The 26,206-nt window shown below is 56.6% G+C and overlaps 1 protein-coding gene across 2 annotated transcripts in view; it reads right to left on the reverse strand.

The window, feature by feature from the left end:
• Nucleotides 1-14,894: 14,894 nt before the first annotated feature.
• The window catches only part of RAP1GAP2 (RAP1 GTPase activating protein 2), a 35,522-nt gene continuing 24,210 nt past the window's right edge, over nt 14,895-26,206 (reverse strand). For both annotated transcript variants that reach the window (XM_080357275.1, XM_080357274.1), the window contains 12 exons: nt 25,917-26,072; nt 25,195-25,266; nt 24,719-24,805; nt 24,373-24,507; nt 22,366-22,503; nt 21,867-21,985; nt 21,439-21,552; nt 20,825-20,942; nt 20,385-20,511; nt 19,205-19,284; nt 18,963-19,001; nt 14,895-18,311 (listed from right to left, as the gene is read on the reverse strand). In XM_080357275.1, the coding sequence (XP_080213401.1) occupies nt 18,993-19,001; nt 19,205-19,284; nt 20,385-20,511; nt 20,825-20,942; nt 21,439-21,552; nt 21,867-21,985; nt 22,366-22,503; nt 24,373-24,507; nt 24,719-24,805; nt 25,195-25,266; nt 25,917-26,072 (1,155 nt within the window). In that variant the 3' untranslated portion in view covers nt 14,895-18,311; nt 18,963-18,992. The remainder of the gene's footprint in view (nt 18,312-18,962; nt 19,002-19,204; nt 19,285-20,384; nt 20,512-20,824; nt 20,943-21,438; nt 21,553-21,866; nt 21,986-22,365; nt 22,504-24,372; nt 24,508-24,718; nt 24,806-25,194; nt 25,267-25,916; nt 26,073-26,206) is intronic.

Consider the following 26,206-nt stretch of genomic DNA (forward strand, 5'->3'; position numbering starts at 1 on the left):
CGGTCTCCATGCAGGTCAAGTGACAACAGAGGAACACGGAGCTCATTTGCAGCCGCTGTGTGCGCTGGGACGACCGCCCCGGGCAGGTCCCCAGAGCCCGGGCTGCGTGCTGTGTCAGTGCGGTCAGCGCTGGAACAACCCTTCTCCAGGGACACCTGCTGGAGCCTGAAGCGGAGGCTGCTCCGACCACCGCGAGCAACAACCACCGTGAACGTGATCAGGACTGAGCCACAAGTGACCGGACGGCTCCCGAGCGCCCAGCGCGTGCACCGGGTCAGATGCTGCCCCGGCGCCGCTGGAGGGCACTTTCTGCTGCCGATCCTACATCACTCGCCACTCACTTCCCAGCATTGCTCCATGCCAGGTACTTCAAAGCACCAAGATCACTGGACGATGCAAAAGAAAATCTTCTGCATGGTCACACCAGGAGACAGACGTTATCACTGAGGAGTGTCTGGGGACACGCGAGCTCGAGCGCACGCAGAGCCCGGCAGCGCTCGGCGAGGAGGCGGGTCTGCGGGGACCGGGGCACAGCTGGAAACCGACGGCTCCAGAGAACCGGCGTGGAGGGCACAGAGCAGCAGCTCCCACTGCCCAGCCCGACAAAGCCCCTGCCCCGTCCTCCCTGGGACAAACCGAGCGCCCCAGCTCCCGCTGCCACGTCCCTCTGCTCCCAGTGATCCTGGGCCAGGGCGCCGCACACCAAACGGCGCTGCACGGGCTAATTAGCACTTTAACTGGCTTCCTGCTACAGACATCCTTGCAGTAGTTAATCCAGAGGCCATCTGCTGAGGATAGTGCATTTATCACTAAGAATCTACCTATCTGCATCGTACTAGGTGTGCACATGCTGAATCTCAATCATCTTCACTTAGACACTCTATTATGTATACCATGAAATTTAACAAGGTATGTCCTATATGGGACTGTAACATTGCAGCTGTGTGGACTAATTAGATAAGACTCATTATTGTTCATTCAATTTGCATTTGCAGATGCAGGGAGCTGAGTGCTGCCTGCTCTCAGGCTGATTGATTGCTCCCACTTTGCATTCATTAGGAAGGTGGCCTCAGCACAGTAGTTTTACAACGTGTTTGCTACCACTTAACTGGATGTGCCAGTCAAACGCCTTGAACTGTGTCTCTTGATTAACAATATTTTGCAAATACGGCGCGGTCTGTTTGAGCGGCACGGCGGGCGGATGGCGGAGCCGGCGTGCCGGGCGAGCGCCGCCTCTGCCAAACCGTCCCCGTCCTGCACGTCGAGGGTCAGAAACCCAGCTGTGGCAGCGCTGGTGGGGTCCAGATCAGCCTCCAGACCTGCTCTGAGCAAACACTCTCATCTTGCTTCGCTTTCCCCTGTGTTTTAGTTTCTCAGATGGTGACACTTTGAGGGGGGAATTTTCTGAGCCTTCCGAGTGGCGGTTGTGCTTCCGGGCTGGAGGAGCGTCAGAGGACACTCGCCCCGCCGACCCGCTGCACCGCCGGCTCCAGCATTTAATCCAGATGTAATCCTTCCTCCAGCCCAAGCACTGACGGGCTGCTCAGTCCGTCAGGCCTCCCAGCCCCCAGGCCTCGTGTTTTATTTTTCACAACACTGTAAAACAAAACCTGGGAAATAGCTTTTCCTCGCAATAACCAGGTCTCCATGGTCACCGGGTGTCTGCCGTCCCCATGCCACCTCACCAAGGGTGCCACCTCACCAAGGGTGCCACCTCACCAAGGGTGTTGGTCTGGCTGATTCCAGACCGAGCTGACAAAGCAGCTGCGAGCTGGAGCCTGATGGACACCAAGCTTGGCCAAAGCAGAGGGAGCACCTTTGCTGGTGGCCCGATGGGGCGGTCAAGAAGCTTCAGCCCTCTGAAGGGAATTGGGAGGTCACCAACAGAGGTGATGGACCAGGCTTGCGTTTTGGGGCCATTTCTGGGAGAAAGGCACATTAACAATAAATCAGCCTGCGCGGGTGTGTCCTGTGCCGGAGCTGCGGCTCTGCAGGGCAGCGGGGGCGCCCCCAAAGCGGCGCGCGGCGGGTGACGACGCTGCGAGGAGCAGGGGACACGGGCTCCCGGGGAACGCCCCGGCACGGGGTCTGACAGCGCGCCAGCCCGGCGCTGCCGGCCGCAGCACAGCCCGTTCCAGGGCCCTTCTCATCCCACGCAGCGTGGCCCGGCTGCTCACGCAGGGCGGCTCTGCTGCCATCGCGCTGGCAGGTGAACTGTCGCTTCAGCTCATTCCAGCGTGAAACACTGACACTTTCTTCCTTTTTGCATATGCAATACTCACTGGGTAGTTCAGGTCTATGCATAACATATTTATTCAACAGTAATCATTTCATTTCTGCAAAGAAAATATGCTCCACTACTCCTGCGGCTGACAGGCTCTGCCAAAAGCTGAAGCTCCAAAAGGAGGGAGAATATGTTTACGGCTGAGCCCCAGCTGTTTGCAGCATTCCTCTGCCCTGGCAATTATTCTGATAGGAAGAACCCCTGGAGGGTTATTTGGCTTGTGCATCCGTGCGCTGTGTTCACAGCCACCAGTCAGGGAGCAGACAAGTGAACCTCCTAAGACATTTCTGCTTTTGTAAAGCGTTTTTTAAAAGGAAGAGGGTTCAGTTCTGCTCACACACCAGAGAGTGCTTGCTCCCATGGTAGCGTGGAAATAGGATAATGCAACAGTTCTTCTTCTGACATGGGTTGTTAGCATTGAACTGCCCCAAACCTCCCCCCACGGTACAAGAGGAGATCGCTACCCAACTTGAAGATGCAGAGCAAGGTAAGACACATTCCTGCGGGAAAGGTGAATTATCTGGCTCCATACGTTTTTACCTAAGGAAAAAAAGGTCAGACCTCTTGAACCTGTTCACAGGGCTCTGTGGTTTCTGCCCGTGTCTGTTGTGCATCGAGTGGTCCAACAGTCTCCGGAGGCTGAGTCTGGGGTCAGGTTTGCTGCGGTGGCACAACAGGAGCGTTTGCTCCACTGCTGCTTTCAACAGTAAACGAGAATCCACTTAAAATTCAGCAGCACCTTGTGTCCTGCTGCTTTGCCTCAGCAATAATCACCGTCAGGACCATCCTCAGACAGCACTGCTTGCTAAATACACACAAACCCCTCACTGAAGGGGAAAGCTCCCCGGGGACCAGCAATAATTTAGCCTGCTTGTCATCCAAGGGCTTCAAAGTACTTTAGAAGCATTAATTAAGCCTCGCGGCGTGTCCGTACGATGGAGGTTTATCGTTTGCTTGGTGGTGGGCAGCAGCAGGTCCGGGGCTCGGGAGGCGAGGACGGCGACGCTTCGGCTCGGGCGCCGTGGACCCGAGCGCCCGCTGCGCCAGCGCCGGAGGGAGGAACGTCCCCAGCGCCCGCGAACGCCCCAGCAGGAGGAAGAGGCGGGTGGTGGCGGTGCGGAGGAAGGCGCCGGGCCCCAGCGCTGCTCCGTGTCCCCAGCGCTGCTCCGTGTCCCCAGCCCGTGCCGCTCGTAGCAGCGCTGGCATCCAGCCCCGTCCTTCACCGAAACGTCCTGCGCAGCCAGCGGGATTTGTTTCAGGTGGATTCATGAGAAAATGAGTAAATCCCTGCCTGGGTTTTCACTTTCGAATCAGCTGTCCAAAACGTTAAATATTTCAATTCCTTATTGCTTTAAAATGTTATACTCATTTTTATATCTAGAAATGCACATGCTTTTTGTGCACAGGAAAGCTGCCAGCAGTTCATCCCACCAATGGGGCTTTATTCACAAACTTATGAGTATGTAAGGCTGAATATTCATTTGGAGGGATTAATTTAACAGAGCTGATTAGAGATGAAATCAGAGAGCAGCTGAATGCCATTTGCACAATGCGGCGTTTGGCACGACTCGGGGCACTGCAGAAACAAACACCTGGACAACACCCGGCGGAACAGCCCGACCAGCAGCTGTGCTGGGGATGGACGGACAGACTGACGGGTGGAAATGTCTTTGGGGTGGAATCGGTGGCCTAAATGACAGTTAAATGCTTTAATGCTTCTGTGGAAAAAATGCAAGAGAGCAAAGCACACGTAAACAGCATCTGCCAAATCACGATTCAGAAAGAAAAACCTAACAAATACCCTGTAGCTCACAAAGGGGAACACAGATAACAGTTTGCTGTCTCTAAATAATGCTTCTCACATGCAGAATGTTGTCTTTTATCTAGATGTTTAGATTAGAACAGAAGTCCAGTGATTTTTGTCAGTGCCATTTGTTTCTCTGGAGAGAATATTAGAGCGCTGCTATGACAGAACATCAATAACGGGGGAGATAAATCCTCCCGAAGCGTTAATTTCCTAAGCATTGTGAGATCTAACATGCATCATCACTATACACCAGTGAGGGATAATGTGAGCAGGCACTGTAAACATCATGCTACGAATGAAACAACAGAATTCAAGTGGAATCTGTTTCTGAAAGAGATTTACATTTGGTAACAGGGACGTGGTTTCCGCTGTTTCCAATAACAACGCGCAGCCGACGCGGCTCCCTGCAGCGGCCTCTCAGCCAGCCTGCAACAACCACCGCTGCAAACGCGGCCAGGGCTTCTCGGTGTGAACCAGCCCGGCCCGTGCATGCAGCGGTCACGGGAAAGGACAGGCAGGAGCACATGGGGAAAGCAAGGGCAATTGAGTTATTGGGGGTGGTTACACACAAACTCCCCTTAGCGTGTTGAACGCAGTTCCTGGTGAACGGGTAACTTGCTCTGCCGGCTCGACTCTGACCTGCAGCCTGGATGCCCCAGTCATTCGGAGCTTGTGACTATTTCATTCCCGCCTGATGCAGGGCGAGCAGTTCTCCGGCTGCACTTTCCTCACGCTGTGCTGAGGTTAAGGACGGAAAAGGGCTCAGCCCGTGGAGCGGTGACCTGGGTACGGGCTCCCCGGCCAGAGCAGCGCGGGACACGAGCAGCGCTCCTCTGGCTGTGTTCCGTGAGCACCATCCCCCGTTGCCGGAGCGGGGCGAACGCTGCAGGCAGCCGTGCACTAACGTTTCTTAAATTAGTCTTGACCATTTTCTCACTCCTCCTACATGGGGTTTTCACTCCTGTGACTTTATCCTAGCAGCCCTGTTTACTATCAGTGTATTCACTGAAGCAGCAAATTGTACATGATTATTGGCTATTATTCACTGAGAGTGAAGTGATAAATGAATTATTAATTCTCATTATTAGCAATGTTGTCCTGTTGCCTGGAGGCCTCATTGAAATCAGGACCCTGTTGCTTTAGGTGCTGCAGGATCAGACAGGGAGAGACAGTTCTTGCTCCCCAAGGGCTCCCAGCCTGCGGAGAAGCCACCGCCGCCCTCCCACAGCCCCCAACGCCATCGCCCTCCTGCGGCCCCCAACGCCGCCACCGCCCTCCCGCAGCCCCCAACGCCATCACCACCCTCCTGCGGCCCCCAGCGCCACCGCCCTCCTGCGGCCCCCAACGCCACCGCCCTCCTGCGGCCCCCAACGCCGCCACCACCCTCCCGCAGCCCCCAACACCTTCCCATCTCTTCCAGAGACAGTTCCCTCAAACGCACCACCTCATGACCAACACAGCTGAAGTTCTAGAGCCAGAGCTCTGCACCCGCGCTAAGGACATTCAGAGGTTTCTCCCCGCTCGGTGAGCGGCTCCAGCGCAGCACGGTTTCTGCTGTCCTGTCGTTAACCAGCGTGTTTCAGGAGCAGTCGGGCTCAAAGAAATTCAAGGGCTCAGTGCAGGTGACATTAAAGAGGGTCCCTCTGGATGCCAGCGGTACCGGGGGGAGCAGCATTGCCATGCAGTCCCCGTCCCCAGACAAGGCACAGGCAAGTGCTGACAGGATGAAACACCCTCAGTCACACCCTCTTCCTTCCTGGGGAGCGCTGCACTAGCCATTAATTTTATTTAAGTTCTTTCTTGTATGGTGTTGTTGAACTAAATTGAATTTGTCCACTGGCAAATTCCCTAGAAACACAGCTACAAGCACACGGAGCCTGTGGGATCATCATCAATTCAATCCATACTCCTCTATTGAAGTTGTGTTGTGAGACAGGGCTAGATACATCACTCAGACTGACAGGAGGAGACCTGATAAAGGCAGAGTGGAGGAGCACAGTCCCCAAACAACTGTCTGTTTCTCCGGGGAGGGATGTTACTAGCCCCCAGAAAACTACTGTAACTCACAGATGTCCACAAATGCCCAGCAGCCCCTTCTGCCGCGGGGGCGCGAGCCTCGTCAGCACGCTCCTGCTTCCAGACCCACACCCAGCTCCCTGGTCAGTTTTGTTCTGCCTTTCACGCCCATTGGAAATGCCCTGGAAGCCCAGCAACTCACATACAAATCCCATTTAAAAATGTCTTTTAGCCTAGAGCCACGCCTGGGGCACAGATCAGGCAGAGGGAACGCTGCTGGCGACGTCCCGGTCACCTGTGCCGCAGATCCGCAGGTACGGAGCGGTACACGGCGAGCACGGCCGAGCGGCGACGGAGCCGACGATGCGGACGGGCCCGCGCACCCGCCGCACGCTCTCATCATCGCATACACTGCTGATTGATAGTGGCAATGATACTTTAATCAATATTAATAACACTTAATATGAGCACTAAAAGGCCCCATTATTTTTGCAGTGTAAAGAGCTATGAGAAATAAATACCCCATTCCACATAGTTTGCTGTTCTACACTCAAAGCAAAAGGTAGATAAAATAAGTGGCCAGAAAAACCCAATCAAAGAATAAGGCAATATAATAAAAGGAGTTTTAGTTCAAACCAGCATCCATTGGGTGTTTAGCTGTTCCCCTGCCTCCCCCTGCCCCAGGCACCTATTGCCAGCTCAGCCGTGATCTTGCTGAACAGACGAGATGTTTTTAACCTTTCTAGGCAAAAGCTTTGTGCAATCTGTGCAGTTCCTGCTGAGACACACATAAATTCCACACAGGACAAGTTTGCATATGCTAGGAGGCCTGGGTTTTAATAGCACTATCTGCAACCATAAACAAACTACACTTCTCCACTCCCCAGGGGTAAACTGTAGAAATCAAGATATCTGTGCAATGTGCAAGCACACTGCAGCCAGCACTGCCGCTCCGGCCGCACGCCCTTGGCTGAGGGTCCGCTGGGGTTTTTCTAACGCCAGTCTTCAAACAAAGACAAGACTAAGTGTCTTCTGCACTGCAACCCTTGGCTGCCTCGCTTCTGTGCCACAGCAGCTCTGGTTTGCAGCACGATGCAGCGTCTCGAGGCACGTACCGCAGTGATGTTGATGTTCAGCTAGGACAGCATTTCAGAGCCTGCTGGACTCTGCACCGAAAAGATGCCCCAAGGTTCCTCACCTATCGAGTCTGTTGGGTCACAAGAACACTTCACAGCCCCCTGAGAGCACATCAGTCCTTACCTGACACCCCCGCAGTGACCCAACACCAACCACCACTCCGTGTTTCTGTCACCAACAACCACCTCTTGCAGCTGAATAGATTTATCCACGGTCATTTAATTTCTTCGGCATTTGCTGGTCTGTGGCTCAGAGGTTTGTTTGAACCTCACATCCAGTACCCGAGCCAGGAACCTGAAACGCTGCAGCTGCGGGGAGAGGGGAGGAATCCCCGGCAGAACCGCTCCGGCGGAACCGGCCCTGCAGAACCGGCGGAACCGCCCCAGTGCCAACCGCGGTTCACGAGCTGAGCAGCGTGATGGATAACTCTGGAAACCCACACACACAAATAAAATGAGAAAGGCGCCTTGAAATACGTTGAGGCAGGAAAATAAATGATCTCTCTGTCAACCATTTCAAAGCAATCCAGTAATGTGAACAATCAGAAGTGAAGAAAAATCAATACACTTCTCATGGTGCAGAAATGGAAAACAAGCCGGATTTTACTCCTGCAAAATCCACGCAAACAAACCCCAACAGATTAATCTGCGCTCCACGCGTGCACAGAAACACAGATCTATGAGTTTTCCTTTCCAAACTTTCCTCTCCTATTGGGCATGTGAAACACAGCCAGGAACGCCATGGAAAGTAAAGACCATGGCCGTGATACGATGGGAACTGCCAGACATTTAGTCAGCTCTTGACACTCAGCCAGACCTTTGTTTGTCATTTTCGGAAGTACACAATTGTTCTGTGATGCCCTCCCTGCATCTTTCAGCAGCAAACACGACAGGCAGCTCCGCCGGGCACGGGGCAGAGGGGACGGTGACCACAGGGACACTCAGGGCAGCCTCCACCGGCAGAGGGGACGGTGACCACAGGGACACTCAGGGCAGCCTCCACCGGCAGAGGGGACGGTGACCACAGGGACACTCAGGGCAGCCTCCACCGGCAGAGGGGACGGTGACCACAGGGACACTCGTCGCCCGGCAGCTCTGGGCAGGGCAGTGGTCCTGAGTGCAATGTGGAAAGCCAGGGAACGCTGGAAGAATTGCAAACAAGCCTCATTTGTTCCTTTGAGTTGGGGAAAAAAAAAAACTTTGAAATTGTAGCATTTGGTAAAGATGTAAAGGAAACTGCATTAACACTGTGAAAACAAACCTGCCTTTTTCAGCTCACCGCACGCTGTTGGTGCTGAACTTTGCCTGAGAGCAGCTGTTCTGTTTCGGAGAAGCAGTTTTTGAGGTCTCTTGCAGCACCTCTGACATTGCAAAAAAAAGGAAGATCTTCCCATTTTAGTCAAGCACATGAGTTCCAAGCTCCTGCAACTACAGGGATTTATATTTGTTTTACCTCCACAATCTACGTTCCGTGGTGTGCTGGGGTTTCATTTTCCGAGGCAGAGCGATGGCAGGCGGCCAGCAGAGCCCGTCTCTGCCGAGGCGATGCTGCCGCTCCGTGGCCCCTGCGCCAGCGTCCTGAGCCGGCCCCAGCACCACCAAGCCCCCAGGGTCTGTGTCCGCTCGCTGGTCCTGAGCCGGCCCCAGCACCACCGAGCCCCGGGGCCTGTGTCTGCTCGCTTGTCCTGAGCCGGCCCCAGCACCACCGAGCCCCGGGGCCCGTGTCCGCTCGCTTGTCCTGAGCTGGCCCCAGCACCACCGAGCCCCGGGGCCCGTGTCCGCTCGCTGGAGCGGAACGCTGCGCACCCACGGGCTGTAGATCAGCCAGGCAGCCCCCAGCCCCCGGAGCGACAGCGGCCGCCCCAGCGCAGACGGCAACAACCAGGCAAAGCACTGCCGAGCACCAGAAAATCTGAGATGATGGATACAAGTTTCAGAGCCTTTTCCAAGTGTTTTTTATTTCCTTTACTCAGTCCTCCCCTTTTCTTTTTACAGCTCCTCCTCTTCACTGTCTCCTATCCTCAAGCAGCAAACTGAGATTACAGAGAAGACATCTGAACAAACAGCTTCTCCTGCCTTCCAAAATAAACTCTAAAGCTCGTCAAAGTAGCTGTAAACATATCGTTTTCATATAGTGCATACTAAGGGATGAAATACAGCAGGGCCACCACATAAGGCATTTCTGGTAACACAGGTGGAGCCATGGAAGCGCTTCTGCAAACCCCGCGGGGCGCGTCCCGCCGCGGGCAGGACGGCTCCACCGCTCCGCCGCGAACAGAGGAGCCCGCTCCAGAGCATCATCTCCATGGCGACCGCGGGAGCTTTCCCGGAAAACGCGGGGTTTGGGCACAAGTGATGCAGGAAATGAAGCAGCTGCAGAAAAACCTTTTCAATTATTCAGCTGGAACAAGCAGCCAAAAGCGATGTTTCTAAACCAATGGGCAGCAATAGGATCCTCCCCGGAAACCTGGATAAGACACTACATGCTGAGAGCCGGCTGTGCCACCCGCAGCCAAGACCTGATCCTGTTTTAAGGCAAAGGGCGTTTGTCCTCAGGCTGACACCACCAGTAGAAAGTACCCTGACGTCCCCAAGTGCGTGATTTCCAAAGCCCCTTGCTGACCAACGTCACACCTCAATCCTAACAGCATTCTGAGGCAGATAAAATGGCAACACCATTTCCAGGAATATAGCCAAACTCAAACTAATAAAGTAATGTAAATAGCACAATGACTGCTTTTGCTGTATACAGCACCAAAGTCCATAAAGCTCATCTGAAAACTGTCTGGTTGCTACCTGTAAGGATGCCGTGTTACAGCGGTAGAAACCTCACTGCAGTTATTAAAGGTGAAAAATTCTACAGCTTAAGTATAGTCGCCATTGTACTCATTGTCCAGCAATATCACAACAAGAAAGCCATTCTTTCTGTCCCCTGCATTGCTTACACTACTCATTGCTTTGTCATTCCTGATTTTGCAGGAGCTTTCTGCAGAAGGAGCCCTGGCTCATACCTGGAAAGCATAATGCATATGAAAAGCACTGCTTAAATAAGACAACTGATGCATGGCAAGAAAAACATCAAATTACCACTGAAATGCTGACAGTGCAAGCAGGTTGGCAGGCACCGGTGAACTGCACCCCTGCGCGTGTCAGCCGTCCCCACCTCTGGGGGCTCTGACAGCTTCCCTGAGCTGATAACTCAGCTGCGCAGCCTGGACACACTTAACCGTGTTTCTGTGATAACTTCCATCAGCCGCTGTGGTTTGTGCGAGAGCTCCGTGGGCAACGGGCTGGAAACCCTCAGCTCGCAGAGCCAGCCGCGGTGCCGGGACGGCCCGGAGCGCCCGCCGGGCACCCCCCGGCAGCACAGACACCCGGGGAGTCCGTCCTGAGAGCAGCTCAGCGGAGCCTCAGTAACCGGGAAAGAGGAGCCATCGCTTTGTGAAGGTGGAACGGCCGCGAGCGGTACCCGGTGCCCGCCTGCTCTGCGGAAGCAAGCGGAGCATTTGCTTTCATTCCTGTATTTCCAGTGCCACCTTCTGTTCAGAAGAGGAAACCTCCGTTTCGGGAGCTGCAAGGAATGAGACTGGAAAGTTCTTGCCCACCCCCGCGGGAACGCGGTACCTACCGAAATTAAATACTGGAAGATTTACATTTGCAGTAGCTCAACAGCATACTGAGCTGTGCGCTTCAGACACCCACATGTGCCAAAAACTTCTAATTTTATAAAGAAAGTACATCAGCTTCATGTTTTCCATAAATCCATATGGCTTCTGGGAGGACATGCAATGGATCAGAGAAATAAACCCCAATTATTATTAAAAAACCCTCGAGACCTTTTCAGCAGGACGATGCAGATTAAACCTGCCTTTTCCTCCGCACCTGCACTGGGGCATTACAAACTCATATCCTGGTTTTATGCATTGAAACAGTTGTCACCTCCACATCATGTCCCAACACTTGGCTTCTGGACTTCGTGACTACGCACCTCAGTCTGCTTGTAAAGGCCTCCCGAGCTTGCAAATAGTTTAAGCCAGCCTTTTAACATACTGCAAGACAAACGCGTTTATTACAAAGCACGTGTTCTCCCTCCCGTTGAGGATTACGCATATGTTGCAGGAGCTAACGACTTCAAAACAGCTTCTCAAAAACATGGGGTTTTTATATGTACCTCCATACCATCATTGCTAAACGCCCTCACAGCAAACCGTTGTCAGCGAAGCTCTAGCGCGGCCATGCCCGTGGAGCCTTACCGCAGCTTTGGGCAGACACGGCCCCCCGGCGTCCGCACGGAGCGCGAGCGCCGCACCTCGAGCTGCCCTCCCGCCGCTTGGAAGCTTCGGGTTAAGAAAACAAGAGGCTGGTTCATGTGCGAAAGGGCTACAAGTCAGGGTGAGAACACGAGAGCGGGGCTCTAGGTCCGTCTCCAGACCACAAACCCGCATGGCTTAACCCGCCGCCCGCACGGCCTGGTGTTACCTGATCGCGACGCAGCCGCAGCGCTCCGAACCCGCGGGACAGGGACGGCGGCCAGGCAGCCCCGCCGAGCGGCCGCAGCGGGGGCTCCGGGCCCGCGCCCCGCGCAGCGTCCCCCGCTGGGTGACACGGGACGCAGCCAGCAGCGCCAAACCCGCACACGGCCGCCGGGAGCCGCACAGCCCAGCGCCGCTGCCCACGACCCCCCTGCCCCGACCCCCCGACCCTCGGCCCACAGCAGCCTCTCCACATCCCTTCGTAAAGAAAACGGATTTAAAGGGGTTACTTACTGCTTCAGGTGCACTTTACTGAGACCGTAGAGCCAGACTACATCCAAGCAGATAAAATACGGCAAAAACTCAGCCTAGAAACCAGGAAAGGCTTTTTTAAAGTTAAATGCCTTCCCTGAGCCCCAGCGCACCCAGGCTGCCTGACCTCGCTGCTGCCCTCCAGCTGCCCTTTATCACCTCGTTAGCGGGTTAATTGGGCCACTCAGCTGAGTGCAATTTGCCACCCGAGGCTTTTGGCCTGTGCACGTTCCCCCGCAGCTTTCCGGTTTGCAGTGACTTCCAAAGCAACGCTCGGTGTGCTGGGAAGGAAAAGCTGTTTCATTAAACCTTCTATTGCAATAAGAGTTATTAAGAAGTTATTATATCTGTTACAGATTCCCAGGCTGGTTTGGGTTAGAAGCACCTTCAAGATCATTCCGTTTCCCCCACCACGGGCAGGGACACCTCCCAGCAGCCCAGGCTGCTCCGAGCCCCGCCCATCCCCAGCTGCTCCAGGCACCTGTGCCAGGCCCTCCCCCTCCTGGGGAACAATCCCTTACATCTCACCTAAATCTCCCCTCTTTCAGTTTAATGACCCTTTTTCCTGTCACTTCAGGCCCTGGTAACAAGTCTCTCTCCAGCTTTCTCATAAGCTCCCTTTATATATTGAAAGGCCACGATAAGGTGTCCCGGAGCGTCCTCTTGTCCGGCCGAACACCAGCTGCTCCGCCTGTGCCGGGAGGGCGGGGAGCGGGTGTCGCGGGCGGCTGCGGGGGCCCGGGCGGGCGGTGGGAGCGGGGGCGCTCGGGCCTGCAGTTCAGCCTGGGGCCACTAGAGGGCAGCTGGTCCCCGGTGTCCCCGCTGGACCCCGGTGTCCCCCCGTCCCCGGTGTCCCCCCTCACCACTGCTGTCCCCGCTGGTCCCCGGTGTCCCCCCTCACCGCTGGTGTCCCCGCTGTCCCCCCTCAGCGCTGGTGTCGCCGCTGTCCCCGCTGTCCCCCCTCAGCGCTGCCCCCAGCGCGGCTGCCGCTCCGCTCCGAGCGCCCGTGCGGTGTCACAGAGACCCCCCTCGAAAACAGCTTTGAAATGTGAGAGGGTTTTTGTCTTGGGCAGCATAGGAGATAATCTTTGCAGAGAGGATTGGATGAGGACATCATTTCCGACCGAGTGTAGCGGAAACCTCATGCCAGGGCGCTTGAGGCAAAGCTAAATTTGCCCCTTAGCTCAGTGGACTCCAGCGAAACGTCCCGCAGCCTCACGGCGTTTGCGGGGTCGCTCCCGCCAGCCGGGCCTGGTCTCACCCGTCCCTTCAGCGGCCGGGCCAGCGGCGGCTCCGGCTCCGTGCCCGTCCCTGTGCGGTGGCAGCAGCGCTGAGTCCCGTGTCTCTGCTGCTGGTCTTCTGTTCACGGGCAGAAGCTCCTCCAGCCCCTGGCTGCTGCTGCTCCTCATTCTCGCCAGCGCCCTGTGGTACCATCACCAGGTAAAACAACGGCGGGTGCCGACCCCAGCTGTGGGGACGGAAGGTCTGGGCTGGGGCGGCTCTGCTGTGCCAGCCGTCCCCATGGCGGTGGCCTCTCCCCAGGACCGTGTCACCACGGTGGGTAACGGGAGGTGGCAGTTGTGCTTTGCTTTCGTTTAGCCACGGGCTCTTTTTGTTCCCTTTTCCCCACCCTGGTGAGGAGCACCGCAAGTTAGGTGTGGGCTTTATCTTCCATTACCTGAAGCACATTTGGTGCTTTCCACTCTACTCTTTACTAATTCTTTGGTGCTTTACCCTCCAGCCCAAACCTCACTAAGGCGGGACGGCCGGTGCCAGCCAGGCAGGGAGCAGAGCTCCGCCAGAGAGTACGCAAAAAACGTTGGGTGCCAAGTCTGGGAAGGAGACTTTCCGGAGGCTGTTTGTTCATTTTAGTGTTTTGTTCCATTCTACCCTCCTTTGGGTATAAAAGGGGTGACAGATGGTTTTTCTAACCAACAAAGAAGAAACAAAGCCACACAAAGACAAATGTATTTATTCTGCTTCGTTGTGACAACAACGACGGCAAAGTATGAATGACCGGGCTGTGACCGGTCCTGCCAGAGCTTCCCCGCGGTGCCGATCCGGAGTCACGCCGGGACTGCCGGAACCAGGCACCTGAGCCGGGCTGCTGTGTTACAGACGGCGAAAATGTTCCTCGTGGTGGAATATTTTTGCTGGCAAAGGCACGTATTTTATTCTCACAGGTATAAATTAATGGGTTCATTCTCCTTGTCACAAAGTGTTAAAAAAATAACACTAATAGCTTTGTGCTTCATTCAGCCTGAGCTGTGGGGAAAATGTACCAGACATGCTGCCTCCAAACAATAACAGCTTTTTCCTTAGTGTCCTGGGAGGAAGAGATCTGGGAAATTAGGGGGATTTGAAAGGAGCCTGAGGAGCTGGAGGGAGAAAATCCAATTTCATAGTCAGCGCACGGAGGACGCCCGAAGGCAGCCGAGGTGCCAGAGGCTGCCGACCCAAGGTAGGCTGAGCTGGTTTAGACAAATTGACTTGCTGCCTGTTTACTTGCCGCATATGGGCTGGCTGCTCACAGGGACCGGTTTACATTGAGCTTTGTGTGATGCCAATTCTAGTTCAAACCGAGCAGTTTGCTTGATTAAACTCGCTGTGCTGTGTAACAGAGAGGCCGGTCCCCCCGCTGCCCCGTCCCCGCGCTGGGAACAGCAGCAGAGGTGTCCCCACCTGCACCTCCTCGTGCTCGAGTCCCTGCGACTCGGCTCTGTGACTCAGGGGACATTGCCCAGAGTGACACGGGGACAGCTCGGCCCCGGCTGTGCCGCTGCGCAGCTTCCACAGGGATGCCGGAGCCTTCACCGCCTGCTCCCGAGAGCTCAGCCACATCACCAACATACACGGCGTAGTACACATATGGACACAAAATATGTTATTTATTGTGAATTTTGCAAAGACACATTTAAGCAACAAAATATACATTTGTGAACCTTTAGTTTTATACATAACAAATACAATCTGCTACCATAGCAATAAATTAAATGTACATTATTTACAACAGACATAGGCCACCAGGAACTACAAAGCACCACTTCTCTACATAAAAAATAAACTTTGTCAGATACATTTCTTCAATATTTATTTTCACTCTATAAACTCTCTTCACATTCTAATGATATAAATTCAGCGTTTCCCTTTGGAGGATATATGCAGTGCTACATTCATTAAAACATAACGAAAGCATGCTCTAGGACTGGGGAACGACGGACTCTGCCAGCTCTAGCGAGCAGGAGTTGGGACACCAGCGAAGCCACAGGAGCGCGAGGCGGGACGAGCAGGGGCCTCGGCCCGGCCCGGCAGCCGGGTCCAGATGCAGCTGTCAGCGCTGAGCACCGCTCGCTGCGGGCCAAGAGCAGCCCAGGAATCTCCGCCCCGGTTAGTGAGCCCATCGTGCCTGCCACACGTCCTGGCCCCTTGCCCTGCCCTTCCTAAGGCCCTCAAAACTTGGGAAAGAAACGGAGTTTGTGCTTGGGACTCCCCCTTTCACTCAGAAATAAAAGCACTTTCGCGTTGTGCTTCAGTGTAACCCTGTGCTTGACTCTGTGGGATTTCAAGAGGGTGCAAGTACGTGCCAAGTAAGATGCCCAGCAATTTTAGTGTCAGTTAAGGAGCTTCTCTTTTCTACCTATAAAAATCCCTTGTATATATGTATATGTGTGTGTGTTGCTTACAAGCATGAAACGTTTTGCGGTATATATACAGGAACACCTTCGGCCACTGCTGGAAGTGCAAATGCCTCTGAGGTTTAACAACCGCGGGCAAGTTCTCAGCACCGCTGGGGGACAGCTGGGGCAATCCCGGGGCGCGCAGAGGGACCCCAGCGCAGGCGGCTGCTGCGCGGCGGGCACAGCCCACGCTGAGCCCGGTTTGGAGGCCAGGGGCGTCGGAAGCCCCGTTGCTATTAGGGATGCTGCAGCAGGTTTTACAGCCCAGCTGCTGGAAACGTCCCCGAACACGCGGGAGCCCCCGCACACCTCGCGCTGGAGCCTGGCTCCGGCCCCGCCGCCGCGCCAGGGGAACGAGCCCAGCACACGCAGCTCTCCCCGTGAACCTTCGCACTGTCCTGCCTCTAGTCCCACTCAAATAATTACACAAATCAATCTAGGTCAAAAAGGAAAGTCACACATTCAAATTAAAAAAGAAACAAAATGATCAACCCAGCTGACAGTAGCCACTGCATCTTCTGCTGCAAGATCTCATGGAGATCAACACCCGTGCGATTGACGACCTCTATAGAATCAAGCGATTTCTCGGGGGAAAGAAGCAAAACCAAGACCAGACCCTCCAAGCACGTCGTTGCACCAGTCGGTGTTTCACCGTGCGGCATGAAAAATAGACCAAAAGCTTCTACAAAGAACTGGGGGGGTTGAAAGTGCTACCAAAGCATCGTCAGACAGAAGAGATGAACAGTGAAGTACGTGGTACCTGAGACATCTAGAGCCAGCTAAGGAGCAGGATGAGCACACTGTGCTTCTCCTCTCTCAAATAAAACCTGCAGATTCAAACTATTTAAATGCAACTCACTGCAAGCAGCAGGAAGTGTCCCCGCTGGTGGTTACTGGGTTTACTGGTCCTACAGGGTGCTCAGCGCCTGCAAAACTGCTCTCTGCCTTTTCCACGACGTTTCCCTCCTTCAGTCGGGTTCCCCTCCCGTCAGGGCCGCAGCCTTTCCCACTCAAGTGGGTGAATCGCACGCAGAAGGCGGCAGCACCGGCGTGAGCCGAGCAGCGCGGGCACCACACGGCGCCGGTGGGTTTGGCGGTGGGTCTGGGTGCTCTGCGCCGGGGAGGGACGGGGCGCCGGTCCCCAGAGCTGCGTCCCCGGGAGTTCCCGCGGCCGCTGGGTGGGCGGTTCTGCACGGGGCTCCCCAAACCGCCCCCAGGTACTGGTACTTCCGTGCCCCTCGCAGCTCCAGCTGCGGAAAGTTAACTTTGGCACTCAAAGTTCTGTTTTCATAGGAATCATGAACTCAAGGAATTGCTTTCACGTGAGAGCGAGAACCTCATTTCAGGGGGTTTGCAAAGGTCACAGCGTGTGGCGAGGGGGAGGGAGCGCTCTGCAGCATCGCAGCCTATCTTGCAAAAAACTCGTAAGGGAAATCTGTGAGCAGTGCGAATCCATGGACAGACTGGAGTAAACTGCAGACAAAGTTCCAGAAAAGAGCAAAAGGATTTCTTGGCATTGTGAGAGAGGTATTTTTTGGAAAAGGGCGCTACAGGGAAGTCACCTTGCAGAATTCATAGTCCTCATCCATCAAAACAACCAAGAGCACATTCCAAAGCAGAGGGACAGATTCTGCAAGGGTGGAGCAGCCTCATGCCAACCACATCACTGAGGTTTGATGCATTTGCTTGCCTGGCAATCCAACCCATCGGGTAAAGCTGAGCCTACAGGAGAAACAGTCCAAGCACGAGCTCTGGTAGGTAGGTAGACTACAGCTTCAGCTTTGGTTAATCTTTGCCAGGCCTGCGCTCGGAGTTTCAGGCAGGGAACCAGCAGGGAGGCTCTAGAAATCATTTCTGACGCAGCTGACAAGGATGGGTCGGCCCCAGTCGCTGCTTCTGCTCCCCCGGGACCTGTTCGCACACCCTCCTCTGGTGCCAGAACTCGAATACGGAGCACGAGGCTGCACCTGTCCTACGAATTTGGTGATGTGGTGGCGGGTGGGGGAGGCGCAGGGGCGGCTGCTGAGCTGTGCACCCCCCGCGGGGTACGTTTTGCCCCATTGTCTCCAAACAGAGCAGAGCGACGGCAAACGAGGGGCAGGGGAGCCGCCCTGGGCCAGGCAAACGCCTCGTTTTGCACCGACCACCTGCTCTACCAAAAATCAAACACAAAAACCCTGTTTTCCCAAATAAAGCACGGAGGCACCCAAACTGCACAAGGGTCCTGTCCTGCTGTCCCTCTGTCCCCCCCCCGGCACTCACAGCCCATGGGTGACACAGCACTGCAGAGGGGACGTGGCACCATGGAGGGGACGTGGCACCACGGAGGGGACGTGGCACCATGGAGGGGATGTGGCCATGGCCACACGCGTGCCTGGGGACATTCTGCCCCCGCGGTGCAGAGGGAGGGGCGCGGGGTGCGAGCTGGCGAGGAGTCACCGGGGGAAGTCAGCTGGGTCCCTGCCAGGCCAGCGACGGTGACAAGGTGACAGCTGTTCTGGCGCAGCGGTGCTGCCAGGAGGGGAGGGTGCCCTGCTGCCCGCGGCCGGGACCTGCGTTTTCCCACAGGGTGTTGAAGAGTTTTCCCTTTGCTGAAATAAAAATTCTCTGCAACAAAAGAAAAGGACAGAAGTGTCAGGGAGCGGAAGGAGAACGGCACCGCTGCTGCAGCGCTGGCTGGGCAGGCCGGTCCCAGGGAGGAGCAGAAGGAGAACGGCACCGCTGCTGCAGCGCTGGCTGGGCAGGCCGGTCTCAGGGAGGAGCAGAAGGAGAACGGCACCGCTGCTGCAGCGCTGGCTGGGCAGGCCGGTCCCAGGGAGGAGCAGAAGGAGAATGGCACCGCTGCTGCAGCGCTGGCTGGGCAGGCTGGTCCCAGGGAGGCAGCCGCAGCGGCGCCCGCACTCCGGACACAAACCACCCGCCCTCCCTGTGCCCAGCGAGGGGGAAACTCAGTGAGGGGCTGCAAATCACAGCTTTTTGAGATCTAGCTTTCGAAAATGGCAATTCCTCTCATTTCACGTTCTCCAGAACAGAACACGTGAAGCTACAGAGGCACCGATGGGCACAGACCCGACACTGACCTCTGCAGCTGTTCTCATTCAGTGCTGCTTCATCTTACAAAAGCATTTGAGATGCTTTAAGATACATTATTGAGCACATATTTAATAATAAACAGCACAATTAGCCAATGTTAGCTACACACACTCACCCACAGATGAGACACGTCATTTTGCACACCGCCGCATTACCAACACTCACCGTGGGCAAGTTCATGTCCCCTGCTCCCCGCTAGTGGCTCTAAAGGAAAAACAGAACATCGGTTGGGTTGCAAATAAAGGGCAAGAAGTCGTGAAATCCTGTCCCCTCCCTCAGTGCTGCCCCCGGCTCTGCCCCCACACAGCATCTCTGCTGGCAGAGCCGCCGGCACTCACCGGCACCCCTTGGCACCCACCGGCAACCCCTGGCACCCCTTGGCACCCCCCGGCACCCCCAGCACCCACCGTGCTGCAGCTGCCGTGGCTGAGCTTGTCGAAGCGAAACTTCAGGTTTGACCTTGGAGAGTTTCTGTTCTTTACATCTGCTGGAGGGAGGGGAAAGGAACAGAGAGAACAATCGTCTGTGAGCAACAATATCTGCTGACGCTGCAGGCTGAGTGCTGCCCGACCAGCCTGACGGGCACCGCTTCAACAGGCTGCCACAAGTGCTACCAATATTTAGTCTATCTTGGCTAAATGTTTGGCAAAATCTGTACATTAAATGTTTTTGATGGAACAAATTGAGGCTTAATTACATTTCACAGTCTTTCTACTGGAAATGCCACTGAAAAGGCTACAAGGAATGACTGATCCGTATAATGTACGGGTGGATTTCCATGTTCTTGGCAGGAAAAATACAAAATAAACACTTTAAACGTTAAAAGGGGCTGGTTTAATAGTTCATAAAATCACTAATGAAATAAGGAGGGCCTGCGCGGTGCTGAGGCGCAGCATGCTGGCCAGCCGCACCCCGCAGCCCGGCCTCCCGCCCCCCCGCCCCCCCACCCCGGAGCCGTCCTGGCGATGTGGCTGTTTTGCCAAGAGCTCCCCAGGTTGTAATGTGCATCTGCATCGGGACGCAGCTGCTGCATGAGGGGTCACGGCTGCGGGGTCTGCGGGCGAGACACCCCGGCCCAGCACCCCAGCGCCCTCACTGGTGCCGTCACCTTGGATGGACCACAGAGCAATTTCTGCCCATTTTCCCCTGTTCAATTGCATCTCACTTTGCAGATTGTCTGACTGCAATGGACGGGGTCGGGGGCAGAGTGAGTTAGCAGCCGGGTAATGGAGCCAAGGCCAAGGGACACTGCTGGTTTATTAAATGATTTGTGAGTCACGGCTGGTCCGTGGAGACAGCGAGATTCCCCGGCTGCTGCCCGTGTCTGCCAGGCCCGCGTGCAGGGACAAGCCACAGCAAAAGGGAAATAAACTCCCATGGAAATACAGAAATAAAACAAACGAGGCCACCTCTCCAGAGCAGCCCCGTCGGGACGGGGGTTTCGGGAGCGCGGGAGCTCGTCCTGCACCCCACGGGCACTTCTCCATCCCAAAGCCACAGACCCCATCCCGACCCACCGCTGAGGGACCCTGGGGGCTTCCAGGGGCGAAGGCAGAGCTGGTGCCCCCCCAGCCCCCCTGCTCCCACCTGTGGGGCTTCTGCTCATGATGACGGGGGTGGCCGCGGCTGCCACACTTGGGCTCTCACTGCCGGGCGAGGCTCCGTAGACAAACACGTCCTGCTTGAACGGCGAGGCCGTGGACGGCTGGCTGCCCTGCGGGGACACATGGGACACGGCTGTCTCTGGTGCCACCAGCTCCCCTCCCCGCCCCCGCCGACGTCCTGCTCGTCACAGCCCATGGTGCACCTGCTGCCCGAGAGCGCGTCCCCACAGAGCCGCCTCCCGCCCGAGCGCCCCGCGCTGTCCCCACACACGCCACGGCTCACGGGGTCCCACCGGGCACCCCCTCCCTCCTCACACCTGGGGACTGCAGGACATGTCCCCCCTGTGTAGAGACCACCCCGGGGCTGGGAGAGCAGGACACTGCTGCCCCGCGGAGCCAGGGGTCCCAGCCCAAGGGACCCACCACACTGTCATATTCCTCCAGCGTCTCGCTCTCCCCCGCCGTGCTGCTGAAGCTGCTGGTGCTGGAGGAGGAGCGGGAGATGTTCGACCTCCCGTTTTCTTTCAGCTTAATGAACGGCCTGGGAAGGAGACAGAACAGAGCAGGCGGTGTCACTCGGAAAGCCGTGTTCTTGGGGCTGTGACAGTGGGGACAGACCCTCCCGCAGCTGCCGCAAGAACAGACCCAGCAGGGTGTTTCTCTGAATAAGTGACCAATGCAAGAACAGGGGACAAAGCAGCTGGCGGGGCCACCAGCAGAAACCCCCAGGTCAGGCTGAGCGCCCAGTGGCGGAGGGAAGACGGACACCATGGGCCTCCCAGCTCCCGCCATGGGGGTTTGGGCAACTTCTGCCGAGTACTGCTCTTTGCTCTTCTTTTTCAAGACAGCTATTTGCAGACCACAGAGGAGCTGTGCTCATGAATCACCAAAATCTTTTTTTTCCTCCCTTAATACCAAACTTATTTATAGTAAAACCTGGAGACGGTTTTGTTTGGCGAAGTCCCTGATGGTCTGTCAGCTACAGGGCGGCTTGAGCTCTGGCCGGGGGCGGGTGGACAGAGCTCGTCCCGGCTCACCTGTCTTTGTTGGGGCATATTTCAGGGGAGCTGGGGTTGGACGAGGTTTCAGATTTCATCTCCTGAGACGAATGTCCCAAATCTGGTGTCTTCTGGGCCCCAGAAACACTGTCACTGAGGGCACAAAGAGACAGGTTGCATGAATTACACAAGAGCCTTAAAAAGGATGGTCAAATTATACTCCCTAACAGCAAATGCTAAACTAAGAGTAGCAGATGCTCTCTGCATACTACCACTTCGATTTAAATCAGGGGGAAGGCATCCAAGGCACCGTTCCCTCGAACGCGGCAAAGCAGCTCGTTGCTGGCTTGTGTAGAAAGGGGGGCTGCTCCCCGGGCAGGGTCTCCAGCATCCAGCGACAGCTTCTCTAACATGTAATGCACAATAGGGGCTTTTAACCACAGTGACCAGAGCCATGTCCAACTCACCACCTCGCCCTGCTGTCCGCCTGGCTCTCCGAGCCCGTGTGCAGGCGGGGGAACAGCCCCGAGCGGCGCTTGATGGGGCTCCGGGACTGGTTCTTGGCGGCAGCTGCTGGCACCGGGGGCTGAGGGCACACAACAGCCCAGGTTGGAGAACAAAGCTCCTTCCTAGAGGCTCAAAACACTAAACATCCTACAAGGAATTATGCAGCCTGCAATTCTCAGCCTGCGCATCTAGAAAATACATAATGCCAGAATTTCTTTTATAACTCCTTTGTTCTTTGGGGCTGAAAGTCCCCAGGAAGGTAATCTTTGGTTCCTCCACAAAACACCCAACTTGAACACAATAGCACTCATAAAGTCACATTCTCCCCAAACCTCCTCCTCACGCTGCCAGTCCCTGCCTGCGCAGAACAGCCAGACCGTGCCAGTGCAGTGCCTGCCAGGCTGGGGAGAGGGACGGACAGAGGGACAGCCGGACAGAGGCACATGCGGCCATGCTCACCGAGAAGGTGGTCTTGGTCACCTCGCCGCTGTTGTGTGCGATGCCCCCGCTGAGGCTGCCGGGGATGCCACCGCCGTGGTGCTTCTTCTGGCTGCCCACCATCGTCTCCATGGAGTGGCTGCGCACCCGGATGGCTCTCTGCGGCCAGAGGGGACAGGGACAGCAGGTCATCACCGCCCCGCGGGGCACTGACCCCAAACCCCCTCCAGCTCCAGGCACACCAAAGCGTGACCGGTCTGGCTACCTCGCCACCTTTGAATCCCAGCTGGAGATAAAGAGATTTTGGAGGCAACAAGCCCGGAGATGTCCAGCACCGTACCGATGGTGCACGGGCACTACTTTGCCGCTGGCTCCAGGGCTCACAGAGCTGCAGGCAGAGTTGCACTGGGGTGCACGGGAGCCACAGCCCGTACGGAGCCCCAGCCCATGCTGGGACCATGGCTGCCCCAACAGCCCCGCACTGCCCATCCAGTAAAAAACACCAAGCAAGAGTCCATCAGACCTGATTTATTTGGGTCAGTAATATATACAAAATGTGACAGTGTTTGCAAACAAAAGTAACCGCCTGCTTGCTTCGCTGCCCGCAGCGCCGGCGGGCGCCGGTGCGGTGCAGGCAGGAGGGCTCCTGCCCGGGGGGCTCTGCAGGGCCCCCAGCAGCCCTGCCGGGGCTGGCCAGCAGCTCCTCTCCCCGCGGGGGGAGGCACGGCCGGCTTGCGCAGAGCCCAGCAGAGCCAAGCTCCGCTTCCCTGCGAGCAGCCGGGCCCCATCACACGGCCAGGGAGGAGGGGGCTGCGGGCTGGTGCTGGGAGAGGGGTACTGAGCAAAGAGAAACCGTGGGGACCAGGTCTCATGCCCCCAGCCCTCGTTCATCGTCTCTCCTGTCCCCGCTCACTGTGACAGCGCGTGGTGCAGGATGTACGCCAGGACGCAGCCCAGCAGCGCGGTCGCCAGCCGGCCGGGCACACGGAGCGCAGAGCTCCCCGCCTGCCCCGGCCCCCCCTGCAACGCCAGACAGCACAGTCCGCTCCCTCGTGCACAGAACACACGCAGACATTGATCATTCAATATCAGCGTCTCACACCCTGAATTGAACACTGTGATATGACTGCCCAGCATCTCCATTTCTACAACGTATCTTGTACCCAACCAGGGCACACCTGAGCCTGCAGCCCCCACCGTGGGGCCAGGGAGCTGCTCCCCCCACCACTGCCAGGTGCAGGACGAGGTGACTCGCCCCCCAGCGCCTGTTTCTCTGCCCCACAGAGGAAACTCTGCCCACAGGGTCACTGCAGCAGTTTTCTCCCCACAGCCACCCCCGCCTGCTCAGCTGCAGCTGCACCAGCCTTTGCCAGGCAGAGCTGATGCGCCGGAGCAGGACGGGACGCGGGGGGAGCTGCACGGGCCAAGGCACGGCCACGGTGTCACCCACAGCAGGGACACGGTGCCCTGGCTCGGGGGTCCATCGAACACCCACTCGCGGGTGCAGCCCGGATTCACACGTGCCAGCCCTTCCAGCCGCCCCCGCTGCTGTCACAGAGGAGACACCGACTGTGCACCGCTCATCCCCCGAGACGCAAGGGCTGCCTCTCCATTTTGAGGGACGTCCCCCACTGCACAGCTGGTCATTGTCCCTACCCCACTGGCCGCTCAGTTTCATCCACATCATTTTATTTCATTTCTTTCCTGCCAACCCACTCTCCCTTCTCTCTCCCATGCCCCAGCACCATCTCCCTTCTCCACAGCCAGCAGCTCTTGTTGTGTCTCCCATTTAACACAACCCTCTGGGGACACGGTGGATGCCAGAGCAGGCAGGAGGGACAGGAGGTGCCCAGGGGCTCTGGAGAAGTCACCCTCACAGTGGCACTTGCCAACACCACAACCACATCAGGCTGCTCCTGCTGGGACCAGCTCAGGTGTCCACCAGCTGAGTGGATGCTGGTTCTGGGGAGCCCCCACTTGCTCCCACCACCCTGCTCTCGGGGGACACCTCTCAGGAATGGGGTTTACCTTGAAGGACTCCAGAAAGCCTCCATGACCCCCGTTTTCCAGCTTGTCCTCCTCAGGCCCCAGCCCCAGCATGGTTTGCGTGTGCCCGTGGAGCTCGTCGTGGAGGTTGTCCAACAAGGCTGCCCGTGTCCGGTCCTGTGGGAGTGAGGAGCTCAGCCGGGGCCCTCAAGAGAGGGGACAGCAGTGCTGACCCAGGGGACCACTGGCTCATCCCCCTGCTGAGGGCACCAGTGGCTCCAGGGGACCCCATGGCCACCAAGCTGGGCTGGGGACACGCAGCTCTGAGCAGGAACCCGAGCTCCCCGCGCCCGCTGCGGTGCCGGGCAGGGCTGGCGGGCCGCGTTACCTCCAGCTTCGCAAACTTGTCCGACTTGCAGCAGGCGTTCTCGGCGTTGATGAGTTTGGTGAGCAGGAACTCCCGGAACTCGGGGCTCTGCGGGGAGAGGCCAGGTGGCAAACGCCGGCCAAAGACTCTGCCTGTCTCTGGCACCGGGGCTGCACCCACTCAACCCAAGCTCCTGGCAACCTGCAGCCCCTCCAGAGCTGGGAGCGCTGGTGGAAAACCCCAGCGGGGCTCAGGGTCCCTCCAGCACCAGCCGCCACCCCCGCAGTGACACGGGCGCGCAGCAGCAGGGCCGCAGCGGCTGCCTTGCAGAGTGACACTGTGCAATGCTGCACACCTCCTGCTCCCCAGGGCGGCACCACAAATCAAATTAAGTGCACAGAAATTCCAGAAGTCAGGTGTGCTTAGAAACATCTCAGACGTACACATAGATATATGGTTTTTATGGCTGGGAAGGTGGTTCCCATCTCAGCCCCTACCTTCTGGAACACGGGCGGGCTGGGCAGGGGGGGGCCGAAGGAGGGAACATCTTCTCGGGCTGTGACCGACACCTGTGGAGCCAAGAGAACGTCACTGCTGCAGGTGCCGCGGGGCAGCCCCGGCACAGCCATCCCTCTCCTGCAGGGCAGCGGCGCGGAGCAGGCGAGGCTCTCCCCAGCCCGGCCCAGCAGAGCCCAGCCCAGCAAAGCCCAGTCCAGTGCCTGGGCCCAAGTGCATCGCCCCAAGCCCCGTCCTGCCGCACAGCCCCCTCCTCCCCAGCCCTCATCGGTCCACTCTCCTGCTCTCGGGAGAGGGTTAACCACACGCAGCTTTGTACGTTGTTTCCTATGAATTCTGTGTTCCTCTGTGGCTCTAAGCAGCTTTTCGTTTGAAAATTATGTCTTACTGGATCTCTTCATAGAAAACAGACAGATAAGATGCTTTATGCCACCTGCACTTGAGCGATGTGTTAGACGGGTATGAGCTGTTCTGAGGTTTATGCAAATACCGAGTAGCATAAAAAATCGTTAGCAAATGAGCATGCTATTACATATGCACATATTTTATACACATATGTATGTATATACACACGCTATGTAATAGCGCATACATAAATATACATGTGCGTATATCCATATGTATGTTTAGCATACACACACACATTCCAGTGAGCTGTAGCACTGGCTGTACCACGGGCGGACGGGCAGCGTCCGTCCCTCACCTTGTACGTGGTGTTCTCTGCCCCGGGGTTCTCCACCTGCACCACGATGTAGGCGTGCAAGAAGTTGGAGGCGATCATGTCCGGGACAAACGGCGTGTTCTCTTCTTGGAAGATAATCGCCACGATGTCGTTGCCAATGTGCCGCTTCCTCTGGAGCTGAGCGGGAAGGGAAACGTTTGGTCGGTAAAGCCGGGTGGCTCTGCTCCCAGGGAGCAAACCCAGCTCTGGGCACCGAGCCTGCGTGTGCCGGGGAGCCCGGGGAGCCACCACCCGTGTCACCGCCCGTGTCA

This window comes from Nesoenas mayeri, assembly GCF_963082525.1.
Source record: "Nesoenas mayeri genome assembly, chromosome: 20".
In the NCBI taxonomy this organism is placed as follows: domain Eukaryota; kingdom Metazoa; phylum Chordata; class Aves; order Columbiformes; family Columbidae; genus Nesoenas; species Nesoenas mayeri.